General features: G+C 31.9%; 1 protein-coding gene and 2 long non-coding RNA genes across 3 annotated transcripts in view; 2 read left to right on the plus strand and 1 right to left on the minus strand.

The window, feature by feature from the left end:
• The first annotated feature begins 4,198 nt into the window (after positions 1-4,198).
• LOC109536905 lies at positions 4,199-9,432 on the plus strand. The gene is made up of 3 exons (XR_002171879.1): positions 4,199-4,611; positions 7,385-7,631; positions 8,246-9,432. It is a non-coding gene; the product is annotated as an uncharacterized LOC109536905 (long non-coding RNA).
• LOC125503551 lies at positions 4,618-5,844 on the plus strand. Its single transcript, XR_007280964.1, has 2 exons — positions 4,618-4,766; positions 5,703-5,844. It is a non-coding gene; the product is annotated as an uncharacterized LOC125503551 (long non-coding RNA).
• Positions 9,433-10,645: 1,213 nt separating the features above from the next.
• LOC109536904 (transducin beta-like protein 2) overlaps positions 10,646-15,869 on the minus strand; it is a 52,178-nt gene continuing 46,954 nt past the window's right edge. The window contains exons 6-8 of the mRNA XM_019903358.2: positions 11,395-11,586; positions 11,090-11,275; positions 10,646-11,037 (exon numbers count right to left, since the gene is read on the minus strand). Coding sequence (XP_019758917.1) covers positions 10,820-11,037; positions 11,090-11,275; positions 11,395-11,586 — 596 coding nt within the window. The 3' untranslated portion in view covers positions 10,646-10,819. The remainder of the gene's footprint in view (positions 11,038-11,089; positions 11,276-11,394; positions 11,587-15,869) is intronic.

The following is a 15,869-nucleotide window of genomic DNA, read 5'->3' on the forward strand; positions in this document are numbered from 1 at the left end:
AATCTTTCAGAGTAAGCACTCGGTGAATTTTGAGGAGTTGGCGTAGTGATGCCAAAATGGCTTCTTGCATTTGCGTTCCAGTCACCCATTTGGTAAAATGTTGCTCCTAAAAAATGTAGTGACCTTTTTTTGTTTGTGTTTGTTGTTGCTGTTGTTTTTGTTTTTGTTGTTTTGTTGTTTGTGCTGAAATTCTAGCCCCGGGATTCGTAAAACTTTAAGCCGCCCCTGGGTTAAATGCTAAGCGTAATTAAAAGTGCGGCACGGTGAGACTTGTTGAGTTATAATTAAAAACTTAGAAAGTGAAGAAGCATGCGCTCTAAAAGTCTTCAAAATTTCTTCAAACCTTTAAAAATTCATTCAAATTACATGAATTCCTGAATTTTGGGAGCTTCGTAAATGCTGATTTGAAAATGAACGCTTTTACGCAATTGCATATTCTTCAATAAAAATTCCTACTTCCAAAGTAAAGCCAGTAGAAACTTGAAAGATTAAGATTCTGCAGAATACTTTTTTTTAATGAAAACAAACTCTGTAGCTCAAATGGTTCTTAAGCAACGTCAAAAAAGGCGACGTCATGTTTCAGTCTTCAGATGAGCTTGATGTAAAAATACAAAGCTGCCCAAAATATTCCCACAGTTTAAAAATTAACTACGAAAGAACCAATAAGTAGCTCAATCGATACCAAATCCAAAGGATGTTAAAATATTTCTTACAAGTTTTCTGAAAGCTGGCGGCCCATCCTCCATTTTCTGCCCATAAATCTTCAAAAAGCTCACTACACTTTTACAAACTGCCGCATTTGCCACAGCGGTCGTAATGATTCTAGATTTTTCATTTAAAAACGCGCAACCATGCGCGAAAAAACGTTTTTTCTCAATGGTTGTTTTGATGTAAATAAACAAAATTTCCGAATTTGTACATTATTGAGGCCCCATTATAGGTCCAGAAAAACTCACTGTTTTCTGTGCTTTATGGTCTGAAAGAAGTTTGGAAGTGGTCGAAAATAAATTGGACTTCCAGATTACTCTTCATTCGAGCCAGCCGCGGAGCCCATATGCCCCAAATCATATTTAAGCTATAATGGCATACAATTGCCTTTTCAATAGAGTCAGTATCATGACGTTAACATGATTTAAGTGGGTTTTATTTCAGTTTAAAGTTCTATACCTCTAAAAAAACACCATTTATTTGGCTCGTTCCCAAAGCCTGGACATACAAATCCTTTTTCTGCATTAAAGTTTAGTCCTAGATTAATAACATTTATAGCTTTTAACGTTTAATTCGTATCCATAGGTTTTACCCCTGAAGCAAAAAGATGGGAAGTTATTCACAATAAATCCAAAGAATTGAAAGAATCCTAGGAGCTGATGCTAATTTTATTGAATACCGGAACCCAAATTTCCATATCTGAAGCGGTTTATGAGCGAAAATGTGCAGATTAGCTTAATATAAAAATACAAAGCCGCTGAAAACATTCCCAAAGTTTAAAAATTAATTGTGTACATTTTCCTGATTGTATTTCAACTTAATTCAAAAGAAATTCCTGAACCTGACCGAACCTTAACCGTAGACCGTTAAAGTCATTAAGCTAACTTTAAATTATCGTTTCTGCCGTGGCTACTTTTATAGTAAAATCATGCTGATCGTAGCAGAAACGATACTACGTCTTATTTTAAACGTTTAGTAGGCGTAAGTGGCCATATAATTACATACATAATATTTATAGGTAAAATAATACGATCAACTCAAAAGCGCAAATCCACACAGTGTTACCCAGGCCTATTTCAGAGTGTATTGTGGAATAGCAACTCGCTTTCACATTTATGTTTAACGGTAAAAGTATGTACAAAAAATCTAATTCTAAAAGGCTAGAAAATGCAGCAAAACTAGACTATAGTTTAGTGCACGTTTGCTCAAAATTTGAAATTTTTAGCTGCTCCTGACTACTGTCTAAAATAGCAATTTTTTCTCTAAATTGCCGTATTCCGCCGCTGTAAGATTGAACTTTGCCGCAATAATGGAGTAGAGTTTGCTCAATTTTGAACAAAAATTGCAAGATCGTAGCTCTACCCCGGTCGAAAATACAATTTTTTTTAAATAAATTATTCATGTAGATGGGAAAGTTGTTAAATGTAGTTTTTTTACATTTTTTTAATAGCCTTCCTTTGCAAAAACACTTGAATTGGCAAACGTAGACTAGAGTTTTACTCACAATTCGAAATATTTAGCTGACCTTGTTTCCAAGATATGATTTTTTTAAATAAACTGTACACGTAAATGTACTAAATCGCCATATTCCGTAAAAATAATGAAATTTGCAGAAAGAGTGGAATAGATTAGATGTTCACCTAATATGAGCCTTAATTTGAAATTTCGTTCTGTGCTTGTTTCCGATATACAATTTTTAAGTAAAGAAGTATGTTATTCTAGCCCCTGATGAAAATATATTCACTCGAAACAGGTTATTTGACGGTTTTGTAATAAATTGTGTATTTTGCGTAATTTTGTAATAAATAAAATGTGGAGGATTCTATCTTCCGAAACTCAATATCGATTTAATTCGGTATTCTAAATAATTCTAAAAAAATCTTGGAACAGCAATTGACCGAGAACAGCTTATGTCTTTTAGATAATGGTAAATATTTTGATCATTACAAAATTGTTCCAAGTTTTGAATATCAAATATATTTGGAATATTCTAAAATATGTTTTCAGATGATAAACAGTTTAATATCTTATTATGCATTATATTTTTATAGGGCATTTTATAGAATTTCCCAGAAAATTGACTCTGGGATCACGTACTAAACATATTTACAAACTGAAATCTATATCAAAAAGAACGCAAGTTGAAAATTTGAGAATCATTAGTGTGGCGCCACCTGAATTTCACTCGTCTAATTTTTTATTTTTCGATGCATAGCACGTTTTCTATTACATTTACCTACCAAACTTTATATGTTTGTAGTGTATATAGTAGAAGCTGTGTACCTCAGATGGGAGCATGATAAAATATAACCCAGAAAAGCTGACAAAAATTTGAGCATTGGCCAAAACCAAAAGGCAAATGAAATTTATTTCAACAAAATACACATTCTGAAAAGTTGTTTATTTTTTTTATTCATTACTTATCTCAAATATCGTTAACATTGTATAATTTGAAAAAGAAAAATACGAACTCAATTTATTTTCAGTATTACTCAGTTAATCCGAGAATTACCACTTTTTCATGAAATTAACTGAAGTTTTTCACCTTTATTAAAAACAAAACTATTGGTTTTAAACAATAAAATGTTTTTTATTTTTGTATTGAAGACTTAGCTAGACCGAAATGTGCATTTTCGTTTTTCTTTTTTGTAGTTGATACATCTTAAATGGTTTTTATAAATGAAGCTTTTGTTGACAAATATTGAGTTTCTTGAAATACCACAAAGTAATGATTGGAGAATTTTACCTATGTATTTTTGCGCTTGTGCATACTTTTAGAACCTCCAATTGTGCTCAATAAATTTTCGTCTGGAAATAAACATTTTCTGGTTAATATCCTTTCCGTCAATGTACTGACTCTATAGAACCGTGTTTACTGCGTTTATTCGATAATTAAATGAGTCAGGCTGTTAATTATAGGCACAATGGTGGTAGCCAATGCCGTGGAAAAACACTTTATTTTCTAATCGGTGAGTTAGATTGAAAAATACCAACAAAAAATTACTTTATTTGTTCAGTCACACTAAACTATCAAGAAAAAAATTACCTTGTTTTTTTTTAAGTTTTCTTGAAACTATTGACTGATTGGAACAATACATATAACACAAAATAACATGTAAGTACTAATTTATACCGCAGATTACAAGCAGCTTGAATTAAGTTCAATACTTATACACTAGTTTGTTTGTCGTTTTCCGGCTCTTAACTTTTTAACTGCTGAATTAAAAATCCGAAATAATAAGCGCAGTAAACAAAAATAACATTTAGGAATTTTACAGGCAAGATTTAAGTTTAAGAGCTTCAGATATAAATATTATAGAATGACCAAACAGTCACTTCCCCTTTGAATATCGGTTTTATAACGACAATTTTCAATCTTTTTTACTATTTAACCCATTCTCATTGCTTTAGATAATTTGATTTTATTCATGCCATATTTAAATAAATTTATTTATAAAGACCTATTTACTCCGTTGTTCTATTATCGTGGAAAATACGTCGATATAACGTGATTCCTGTTACGTCTATCGCACATTAAAGTCACGTAAATTCTTCATTAGCTATGCGGAATGTTTTACGGTACACCACTGGCTTGTGTTGCATTCGACGTGGAAAAATGTTGGATCTCATTCATTTCTATTCATCTCAGGGGCTCAGGAGCGGAAGGTATTAAGAACGTATGTTGCCCTTAACTTAAATTCTCTTAAGCCATGTTTCTGATTTTTTAAGTGTAGAGTAGTTGTCGTTTTCACAGTTATCTTACAAAGTGCGCGTTCATTGTCAGGTAGAAGCGAAGGAATTTAGCTAGTTTCCTCTAGTGGATTAATTTGTATTGATCAACAAGTGGTTGTTGGTATTGATTTGCGTTTACATAGTTCAATGTGTCTAGAATTCTAAACTCAGGTAAGTGCAAAATAACTGAAAAATGTTGAGGGAATTGTAATAATTTAGAAGACAATGGCTATTTGTGAGTAATGAGTGCCTTGTTCCAACCAAGAGAAATCAATGGCCATGTAATTGAATTAAATACGGCTCCATCCATTGGCGCAACAGAATTGGTAAAATATAGTCGAAAATAATTTGTTTAATGTACGACGAATTCAGTCAATTATTTGTGCTTGTATGGGATTATTTTGGGTCTATTTTTTTGGCAGGTTTCACTTTACTGGAAAATTTATCTTGCGTCTTAGTATAGTCAAAATTTTTTTGTTTGATTGTTGTTGTACAATTTCCAGTTTTACGCAGGCATTTATGTTCAAAAATTGAGTTCTAAAAATCAGTTTTTGTTTGCTGTGGACATGTTGGGTTTAATATTGAAATTTTGCGATTTAAAGCAAAATTTCAAGTTTTTGGATTCTAAAATAATTGAACTGAGTGAGTTAATTGTCCAAATTTTTAGTTTATTTAGGAAATTTATAGCATTTGAATCTCCAAATTTGAGCTATTTATCAATAAAACTTGTTTAAACTTAGATTTGTTGTATTTGAAGTGGAAGCTTGTAAAAGAGCGGTTTGGACTAAAATAAACTTAGGAAGACAAACTATGAATTTTGAAACTGGTTATTTTGATTGCAAAAACTTATTTTCTTAATCTACCTTATAAAATATTGCACTAAAGCGACTCAAAGTAAATATTTGATAATCGTCTACGCAACAGTCAGACAATTTTGTAAATTTAATTTCATTTGAATGATTTTCAATGTAGATTGGCATTTCAGAAGACAGAAACATTTTTAAAATAGTTGAAAAGATTGAATAAATATAAACTCTGTAAATAAATATTTCCATATAAAGCCCACTAGAGAACGTTATTTCACTTCAGAAAATGAACGGAACTGGATTTGTTTGCCAGAAAACTTAGCAGCTAAAATTATTCAATTAGAAGAATTATTTAGTCTGCAAATAGGCGAATTATCAGAAATTTTGTTTTAGGGTGGTGGACTCAAAGAAACTCTCTCCCTAATTGATCTCTTATACAGATGTTCTTTATTTCAGCTAAAAACTATGATCAAGGAACAATCTCCACAATTTCGGCTACAATTGCAGCAGTTGCTTTAGGCATGTTTTCACATTTCTGAATATTTTGTACAAGTTTGCTTAAACAACCGGGAAATAAATTAACTTATTTTAACTGAAACTGATTTTTTATATAAATTTAGTTGAATACCGCTGGAGAACCTCGTTATGGTTCCCATTGAAAAAACCCTACATAATTTACTTGAAAATATCTTCCAAAAATTATCTTTTGATCAGATGTGAGTTTTCTTAGGAGCAACAGTAACTGCATAACTACTTATGAAAATTATACTCTTATTTGAACTTTTCAGAGAAAAAGTGTAGTTATTGCTAATGTTCTAGTTTATGATATTATTGGGTTTTGAGTGCTATCCATGTCATTTTTTTAATAATGATTATATGGACGATCAAAGACGCAGTTCGCAAAAAAAAATTGTAATCTAGTAAACATTTTTATTTTCAGTTTTTTTGCTGCTCAACTAAATACGTAATTTATAAAAATGTGAGAAAAAGAATTTTTATGAATATAGAATAAACCGGAAAAATTAACATATTTAAATCTGCAATTTAGTTATTCGAGTTAATAAACGTATCAAATTTGTAAGTTTGAGTGATTATTTTAGTTTAATGCTGTAAGTAAATAGAAGGCAATAAATTGAAACAAGAAAATTTCCGCAGTCGTTTTTTCGAATAATTCGACCTAAATCCATATCAGATTATTTTATTTCAATTTTTTCGGCCGTAATGTTCTCGTTACAGCCTGCAACATATCAAACTTCTTGAAAATATCTGTAAGTTTGTGTATTCACTAAACCGATGAATGAGAAGTTCGAGTTTAAATTTAAACTGAAGAAAACATGCTTTAAAACGAGTAAATTGAAACGTCTCGCTTACCGTACGAAACCTCGCATGTTGTCGATTAATTATTTACAACCTTTTTAAATTGCCAACAAAAATTTCCAGAAGTCAATGTGTCTTGAAATACGTGCTAAATTTCAATTTATCTGATGAAATATTTATGGCCCTTCAGAAATTAGCAGATTAAAAGCAATCGTTATTTGTTTTGCAACAAAATGTTTTAGTTTCTCTCAAGAAATTAACTACAATTGTGTGTACTCATAATACTTTTTATAACTAACTAAATTAATAATATTAATTAACACAATATTAACGACATGTAAGAGTCCAAGAAGATTTTCCAAGTTTATAAAGAACCTTTAGAAAAAAGTGTCTGAATTGAGGAAAAACCTCTAAAAATGGGAATTGTTGCAACTGAGGGTTGGATAACTGTAATAAATCCTAAATATTTTGAAAAATCCATTATGACCAAAGCAAGACCTACAGAAAATTTAGTATTTAGTACAGCCAAAGAACTGGAAATAGTACTAATCTATTTAACTTGTAAAAATAATTTTAAACCCATCAAATCTAGAATAGACATAAAACCTCCTAAAATCCTGCTTTTGTACACTTTTTGAGACATTTTTGACTATTGCTGGTCTTTGACACTAATTACAAATCAGGAAATGGCAATGCCAGTTAAATTTGACTTTAACAACGGTTTCCGCTAATTTTGAAGCTGATCATAAAACTCGATTACTCGCAAATCAATATTAGATAGAACGGAGTAAAGATAACGTCATTTTTTTTACTTGTTTTAGGAAAATTATCAGTACTTTATAGTGTGATTAGTGCGTGGTGGGGATATGTAACTACACCTACAATTGGTGTGCACTTATTATGCTTCAGCAAGGTTGTAATTTAGCAACGACTGCTGGCCAAGAATTGTTCCAAGGCTGAATCGACCACAGTATACCAATGTGACTAGATGATAAACAATTTGTCATAAAATCAGAGGAAAATCCATATAAAAACACTTAAAATGGGATGTTGTTTTATTTGTGACGCGTAAGTATTACATGTTTATTCATATTTTAAACGACACCAATATTTACAATTTGTAATAGAGATGGTTAACAAAATAAGTGTTGTTTGGATAATTCAGAGAATTAAAAATATGGCAAAAACAACTTTATAACATCTTTGTGGGCAGAATACTATATAGTGGAGAACTTATGTTGTAACGCAAACTTTTAACGTTTGTTTATACAGTCATTTATTACTGGTGAATTTTTTTATGAAGCAGTAACCGCGGTAAATTAAAATTCTATTTTTAAGTGTAAATTTTCGATTTTTTTAATAGAAATAAATCGTTTATGTTGTTCAAGACCGGTTACTGTTAATGGGAACACATAACTATTCCAAGGTTCCATTTCATATAATTCGTGTGTTAATTATAATTAAAATTAACTGCTGGTTTTTCATGAACACTGACTTATTGTTCATTATGAAAATTTTGTCTATCGACACACAGTACCCTAGAACCCTACCATGTAAAAATGGTCCCATTCTGTTAATTTAACTTTTAAGTTCCACGTTTCCATCCAATATTTTATCGGACTTCTTGTTCTTCTGTACACTGTAAACATGTTTTTCTATTTGTAGTTTTTTTGTTTTTTTAGATTATCCTGCGTTATGCGGATTGTCTGCCTCGCAGTCCTACTGGCTATTATTTTAGTTATAGTATTCGTCGCCTTACTGGTAACTGGCAAAATAGAACTGCACAAGAAGAGTTAATATTATGGTGGTCGCGGTTTAATATAAAACAATTGTGCAAATATGTTTTTTAGAGTTTTACATGTATTTATATGCGATATACTGCGAGTAGGCTAGGTTTTGTATACATTTTTTACAAGAAGGTAAAGGCCGCTGCAATGGTAAGATTCTACGTTTACATAAGGTACTTGTAATGTACTTATAATCATTGCGAGCATAAACCAGACTTTAAAACTAGACAGCATGTAACACTTTCTCACACCATGTGTTAATATTTTCTAAACTATAACACGGTCTATAAATATGATAGGAAACTGCTTTTTATCTTTCGCTTCTATTTCAACTGATTATGTTGAGATTGATGACAAACCTTTCGTTCCGAACTGAACTAACTTGCAAGCAACTCTTGGCTTCAGACACAGCTGTAAAAATCACCACATCGATTTATGTGTCTTCTAATGCAGAATTTGTGTTTTTGAACGGGGAGTTTGATGGTGGATCGTCACAATCATTTTCCAACTTTAAGGGTACCGCCGTAGGTTCCTTTAAACTTGTAGCCAAAGCTGTCTTTGTAAATGCGCTGCTTCTCAGCTGTCTTCTAACGTAGGTTTGATGGTTTTCATTTGGTTTCAAAGGTTAAACAAGCGATAAAACTTCTATAGTCAAGTCGTTCATGTCTGAGAGTTTTGTTGTGCTATTTAAAGCTAGTACTTCTTTTGTTTCTTCGAGAGAATTGCCGTTTTGGATGGCACGCTGGGTAGTCTCATCAAATGTGGTTCGACTTTCCGGAGCATTCTGCTCACTTGTAGGGCAGCTGAAACATGGGGTGTCGTACTTTCAAAATTCTGGTTTGCCTTTTGTGTAGCCTCATTAAAAATGTTAACGCTTGCGATAGACTTAATTTTTTGTGCATCAGTTGAATCCTTCAAAACCAAGTCCAAGTGCGTCAACGGATTTGAATTTTTTTAAATTACATTGATGTCGATTTTCAGAGATTAACGTTTATATTTCATAAAATCATATGTTGTTTATCTAGTCCTGCCCATTATTTCAATAGTTGTACAAATTGTTTTAAATATATTTTATATATTAATTGCTGTTTAATATAGATACAAATCAAATCGATTGAAAGTTGCACAGATGAACGTTATGTGACTTGTCGGGCAAATGCGCAAATCACGTGAAGATTATTTAATAGTGTTGAACATGTCAAAGAAAGGAAGGATTGGAAGGTTTTCCTTCGATCTTATGTTCGCATTCATTTAAACACCGTTTTTTCGGGGTTTGAAAGCTGGATTTAGCTTCTATGTAGTAAAGATATTTCGGTATACATTTTATTTGAAATGCCCTCAAAAATGTGGAAGAAATATGGAAATTCGGTTGACATCAGCATGTAATTTTTAAGGAAAAGTGTATTGTAAATTACTCGTGTTCCTTAAAATACCTTTGCGTATTCCAAATTACCAAAAGTAAACGTGTAAAAGTTGAAATTTGTGATAACAGAAGGGCATAAATTAATTTAAATAATGTAAAAGTAAACTGAGGAAATTCTAACGGTTTCACCAGATGACTTTTTGTTTAAAAAAATTGTTCAACTATGGGCGAAGGACGGTTAAACGTGGACGTTCCAACTCGATTAAACCGCCAAACTGCTTCATTCAAATATATATATATTTTTAAATGATTTTTTCGTACATAATCAAAATCAATTGTAGCCAATTGAAAATCCAAGAAATTTGGTATGAAATCAAAAATTTTATAGATGAATTTTTTCAATTTCTTACAGACCCGTATTCGCCAAGTCTCAAGAAGTTTGATAACGTTGGACGTATGCAAGAGGATTCATTGAATAATTGAAAAAATGAAATTGTTGAATTTTTATTGAATCTGCTTTTGCACATATGAATTAGTTATTTTGCATATACCAAGTCTTCATTTCTATTGTTCTTGTTTCTTATATATTTAAATACATTTCTCAAAACACATTCAGAACCTTAGCGTGTAACCCAATGAATAGTTTAAAAAGTTACCATTATCTAATTGCATTGGTAACCTTTGATATTAACCAAAAGTGGAAGTATGAAACGAAATAAACGTTGCAAGGATTTTTTAAAAACAAATTAACAATTTTTTTAAAAAACAAAAATTCCATGAAAATTAAATAATATATGTTTCACTTTGTAAAATAAGTTATTATATAAGCAAATTCTATTATCGGTTTTGTACTTATTTTCAAGTAACAAATCGAGTAGATTCAAAAAATATAACTCTTAACGGTCTTGGGTGACAAATCATGAAAACCAACATAGAATTTAATCAATTTTATTTCTCAAAACATATAAATGCTGAGTTAGGAATGAAAATAGAAGACATCCACGAATTTCCTTGGGCTAGTACACGAACGCAACTACATTAATAAAGCAAATGACACCTAACAAAACCGGTCCAAAAAAGTTCATTCAGCCCGTTTACTTCAAGGTTTATTTGTCGGTAAAATTTTTCAAAAAGTCCTCCGAATCCTTGATAAGTTGGTGCAGGCGCTCCTTTGTGGCAGAAGTTTGATGCTCCTTCAGCTTTTCTTTGGCAATTACGATGTTGCATCGATAGCCCGTAACATTATGAAAAACTCGGATTTGTTTATCGGCCGCCACCAAAACGTACTTTCCAGAAGCGTCGAACAGAAGTCTGGTGATATGATCTAAAATTTTAATAATTTAACGGTAATATTATTGAAAAAATTATATAAATACCGTTTGATATGTTCTCGATGGTACAATCCAGTTCACCAGTGAAGGTGGAGAAAAATTGAAGAGTGTTTGCAGTAGCTGTTACTAAAACTTCGGCATTTGGTGATAAGGCAACAAGTGAACAATTGGAAGCTAAATCATACTGTCCGGTTTTATCCAGTCGTGCGTCCTGACCTTGCTTATAGTTAACTGAAAGAGTGTTTAAGCTAATTCTCAATTTCCAAGTTTTGGTTTGCTAAGCAAATACAAGGTGAACGAGAAATCATCTTGGTGTTAACTTTACTCTTATAATCCCATCAATGTTTTACCGTTAGTATCAAAAAGTCTCCAGGTTCCATCTTTGGAAACAGTCGCCATATGAGATGACTGGACATCGAAAGCCACATCATATACTCCAGAAGTATGACCGCCAAGGGTCAGTTGAGGCACTTGTTTGGATTCTTTAAATTCTCCTGATTTATCGAAAACAACTTCCCATATTTTTGCTTCAGGGGTAAAACCTATAGATACGAATTAAACGTTAACATCTATAAATATTATTAATCTAGTACTAAACTTTAATGTAAAAAAAGGATTTGCATGCCCAGGCTTTTGGAACGAGACAAAATAAAGAGTGTCTTTTTAGAGGTATACTAAATAATAAAACACACTAAAATCATGTTAACGTCATGGTACTGACTATATTGTATGCCTTATAGCTTAAATATGATTTGGGGCATATGGGCTCCGCGGCTGGCTCGAATGAAGACTCATCTGGAAGTCCAATGTTCTACCAATTCCAAACTTCTTCCGCACCATAAAGCACCAAAAACAGTGAGTTTTTCTGGTCATAATGTTGTCTCAATAGTGGCTTCTGGATTTTCGTCGCTCCAAATTCAGTAATTTTGTTTATTTACAACAAAACAACCATTGAGTCAAAAACGATTTTTCGCGCATGGTTGCACGCCTTTAGATGAAAAATATAGAATCATTATGACCCTTATGGCAAGTGCGGCAGTTTGTGAAAGTGTAGTGAGCTTTTTAAAGATTTATGGGCAGAAAATGGAGGATGGGCTGCTAGCTTTCAAAAAACTGGTAGGAAATATTTTGACATCCTTTGGATTTGGTATCGATTGAACTACCTATTGGTTATTTCGTAGCCATTATTGAGCCGCCATTATATGCAGAAACACTCACTGTTTGATGTGCGTTTTATGGTCTGGTGGAATCAAAGTGGTAAAAAATTTACTTAATACCTAATACTTAATACTTAGACTTAATTAATTAATAACTGGAATAATTCAGGAAATCAGAACTTTTCAGTCATTTTTAATTAGTTGAAATTTCGTTGGTTTTTCTCATCGCTTGGAAATTGAGCAACAGTTTGATTTTTAAGTGATTTCTTCGCAGTTTTTTGCTTAGTCAATATTTTTAGAAAAACAAAATTTATTCGGTTATTTATAAAAACGTCTCCTACATCATGTCAATCTTTTAAGTTTCTACTGGCTTTACTTTGGAAGTTGGACTTTTTTTTATGAATGGTATGCGCGCAAAATTTAGGAGTTATGCGGTTTTTCCCAACTTTGCCCATTTCAATTGTAATCCTAATAAGAAAAATACCACCGTGTATGTTGTGTAGTTATCTCCTCAAAAACTGAAAGACTTAAATGATTTTCAACTTTGAATTCGAGTATTTGATAAATAACACTTTTATGTTGTAGTAAGTACACAATAATGTTGCATATGAAATTTTTGTTGTATCAAACATTAAATGAAAATTAATATGAGGAATATAAGTGCTTTTAAAAAAGAAATACGAACAAAATATGCGAAGCGCTAAAAATACTTTATCAAAATTGAGAAAAAATACTTAATTTTTAGCACAATTACTTAGACTGATTCAATATTGAAAATACTGTATTAACTATTCCTGCCATTTGATATTTCAGAAGGTTAAAATAGTATAACCGATTTCTCAGTTTACAATTTAAGGAAAACAGCAAGTTTTCTAAGCTTTTTTTAGATCTGAAATAAACATGTTATTTAATCATTAAATGGTATTAAATGTTGTGCAAAAGTGCCGATTTTGAACTATAATAAAAAAAAATTAAACTGCCGCATCCAAAGCTAACAAACCGATCCTGTTTCGCGGCAAATTCCTTTCATTGGAACAAATTCATCAGAACACCGACAGACTGATTTTCTGTCGGCGTTTTGACGAAACATCAAAGGAATTTTGCCGCGAATCAAGCTCGTCTCAGGCTCGGTTCGTTAGCTCTGGACGCACCATACCGGAAAATAAAAAATAATATGAAAAAATAAACTTGGAATATTTCTCTATTATTATAATGTAATAATGCTCCATCTCAAAAATATATAGTGAATTGATATTAAAATGCCTTTTGACATTTAATTTTAAACAAAAAATTCTTCGTTTAGGGCGTAGAGGGTATCACAAGTTTAAGAAAAACACCGATTCTTTTTATTCAAGTTTTCGGAAACGCCAGTTATATGTTTCCAGCATTTTAAATGAATTTTTTGCTTAAAATCAACTTTTCTATAGTCTGTACGCTATAACGTTATAAAGCATAGAACCAAATGTTTTTTATTTCGGTTAAAACACTAATGACCGATTTCGAATCTTTAAAATTGTATATTTTTATTAAATTTTTAATAACTACCCTGTAGAACCTAAACAAAGCGCTTTCGGTTTTTGCAATAAATAAAATATCTGCATGGTTCTCATATGGCACGCTAATCCTACTCGCCCCGTATCAATTGCAAAAATAAAACGTCGCCGCTTATAACAGAATTTTTTCAGTTTAAAATGAAATCGTATCATATTGTTTAAACACAATTTTTCCAATATTTTACTCATGCGAAAGTATCCTTATGTAACCAAATGGGGTCGTTGCACATTGTTTTTTCTTTCATAAAATTGATTATTGACGTACATATAAGAGCCCTACATTTTGTTTTCACATTCGTAACAAATCTATCAGCAGTCAAAGTTTAAACTTACACTAAGCGCGCCGGAACGACAAGTTTTGGCTGATCGTAATGTGACGTCACGAAGCATGATTGTGCTCCGCCACATTTAGCGCCTATACGAGTATTGTGTGTTGGTTTGCTTGTTTCTCAATTATTGAAATTAAAATGGCTTATAAGTACTGTATGGTGCCACAGTGTACAAGTACCACTACGTCCATACCAGGAAAAACATTTTTCCCCAAACAAAGTGCCATTGAACGAAAAGAAACGGAAGATGTGCTTGAAAGTAGCGCGGCGAAACTGCACCGATATTTCTGCAAAAAGTAACATTTATGCCTGTGAGGATCATTTCGATGTTCGATGTTTCGAAGTTCACATAAAAGCAATAATATTTATAATATAGGGTTCTTAACCCTGTGTGTTCGTTAGATTTAGGTTTCACCTTTGCTTCATTATGTGCAATTTTTGTTTATTTTATTTTACAGCTTGAAAAAGACATGGAACATTTTATAAAGTGAAAAATGATGGGAGTTCAGAACATAATGAAAAAAGATGTTGTTCCACATGAATTTGCGTGCAAAAAAGACAGAAAACGAAGTAGTGACGCTCCTGTACGACCCGTAGTTTTGAAACGTAATAGACTTAACATTATAAATGACCCTTTAGACGCTTTAGATGCAAGATTATACCTAGGCATAAATAAAGCTTTATTTATAATTAAGCTACTTAGAGGACTACAACATTGGGTTTTGTAAATATTTACCTAGTTCTTCAAAAAATTCGCCTTGACAAAACTTTTGCTGAAGTAGGTGACGATTTTGAATTTTCCGCAAGTAGAATTTTTGCAAAATCCCTTCCATTAATTAGCGAATTGTTAAAGAGTTTAATAGTCTGGATGCCTAAAAAACTTATACCTTTTCGTGCACATTATAGTAAAGTTTACGCCATAATCCATTGTTTAGAAATTTAAATTCAGAAGCCGGAAGATCCAGTCAAACAAGCTCTTGCATGGTCAGATTACAAGAAAGCTAATAATAAAGTATCGATATCGTTAAACCCAGATGGCATGATAGATTATAGTTATTATGCCTTAATTGCTAATGTATTAAAAACGCTTAGCTTGCTCCTATGCAACATGCGTGTGTACATTCGGCTGGTTATGGTCATATAACTAGCGTAGGATTTGTGCCACTCTACGTCACAGCCAGTAAAACAACGTTCTCGCGTGACGTCATTTTACAAGCAAATCTGGGAAGTTTCGTTTTCTTTTTTTATATCAATTTTTTTTTGTATTCGCTTTCGGCATTCTTCCAAACGACCCTCACGCTATGTTTGGAGAAGTTTCAACCAAACCAAACCAACTAAACCAAAAATTTGTGCAACGACCCTATTCCCGAATAGCAGAAAAAATAAATAATCGATAAAACATTGTTTAACAAACAAAAAACACGAAATTATTATCTATTTGCCAAAATAAACTGTTATTTTGGCATCAGGTACATATTTCAAGTGGGTGACCTATACCAAGTTTTCCTACCTATGCCTATAGTTTTTTATCGCATTCAATATTTATAATTTATGAATACTCCACTCATAAACAGTTCGCGTTATTAACAAACATGGCAATGAGTATAAATAGCAATTCTATCAACGTTCAATAAGTTCTGAATGATGTCATTAAAGTACCAAATATCGTGTTTTTTGTTTACAATGCTGATATTTTTTACTAATTTCGCAAAACCATACTATTAATAGGTGTTAATTAAATTGAATTGACTGTGTCAACAAGCAAAAATTTAGTGATGTTATCATT

Source organism: Dendroctonus ponderosae, unplaced genomic scaffold (genome assembly GCF_020466585.1).
Source record: "Dendroctonus ponderosae isolate FM_Combo_2020 unplaced genomic scaffold, Dpon_F_20191213v2 Dpon_F_20191213_2, whole genome shotgun sequence".
Lineage (NCBI taxonomy): Eukaryota > Metazoa > Arthropoda > Insecta > Coleoptera > Curculionidae > Dendroctonus > Dendroctonus ponderosae.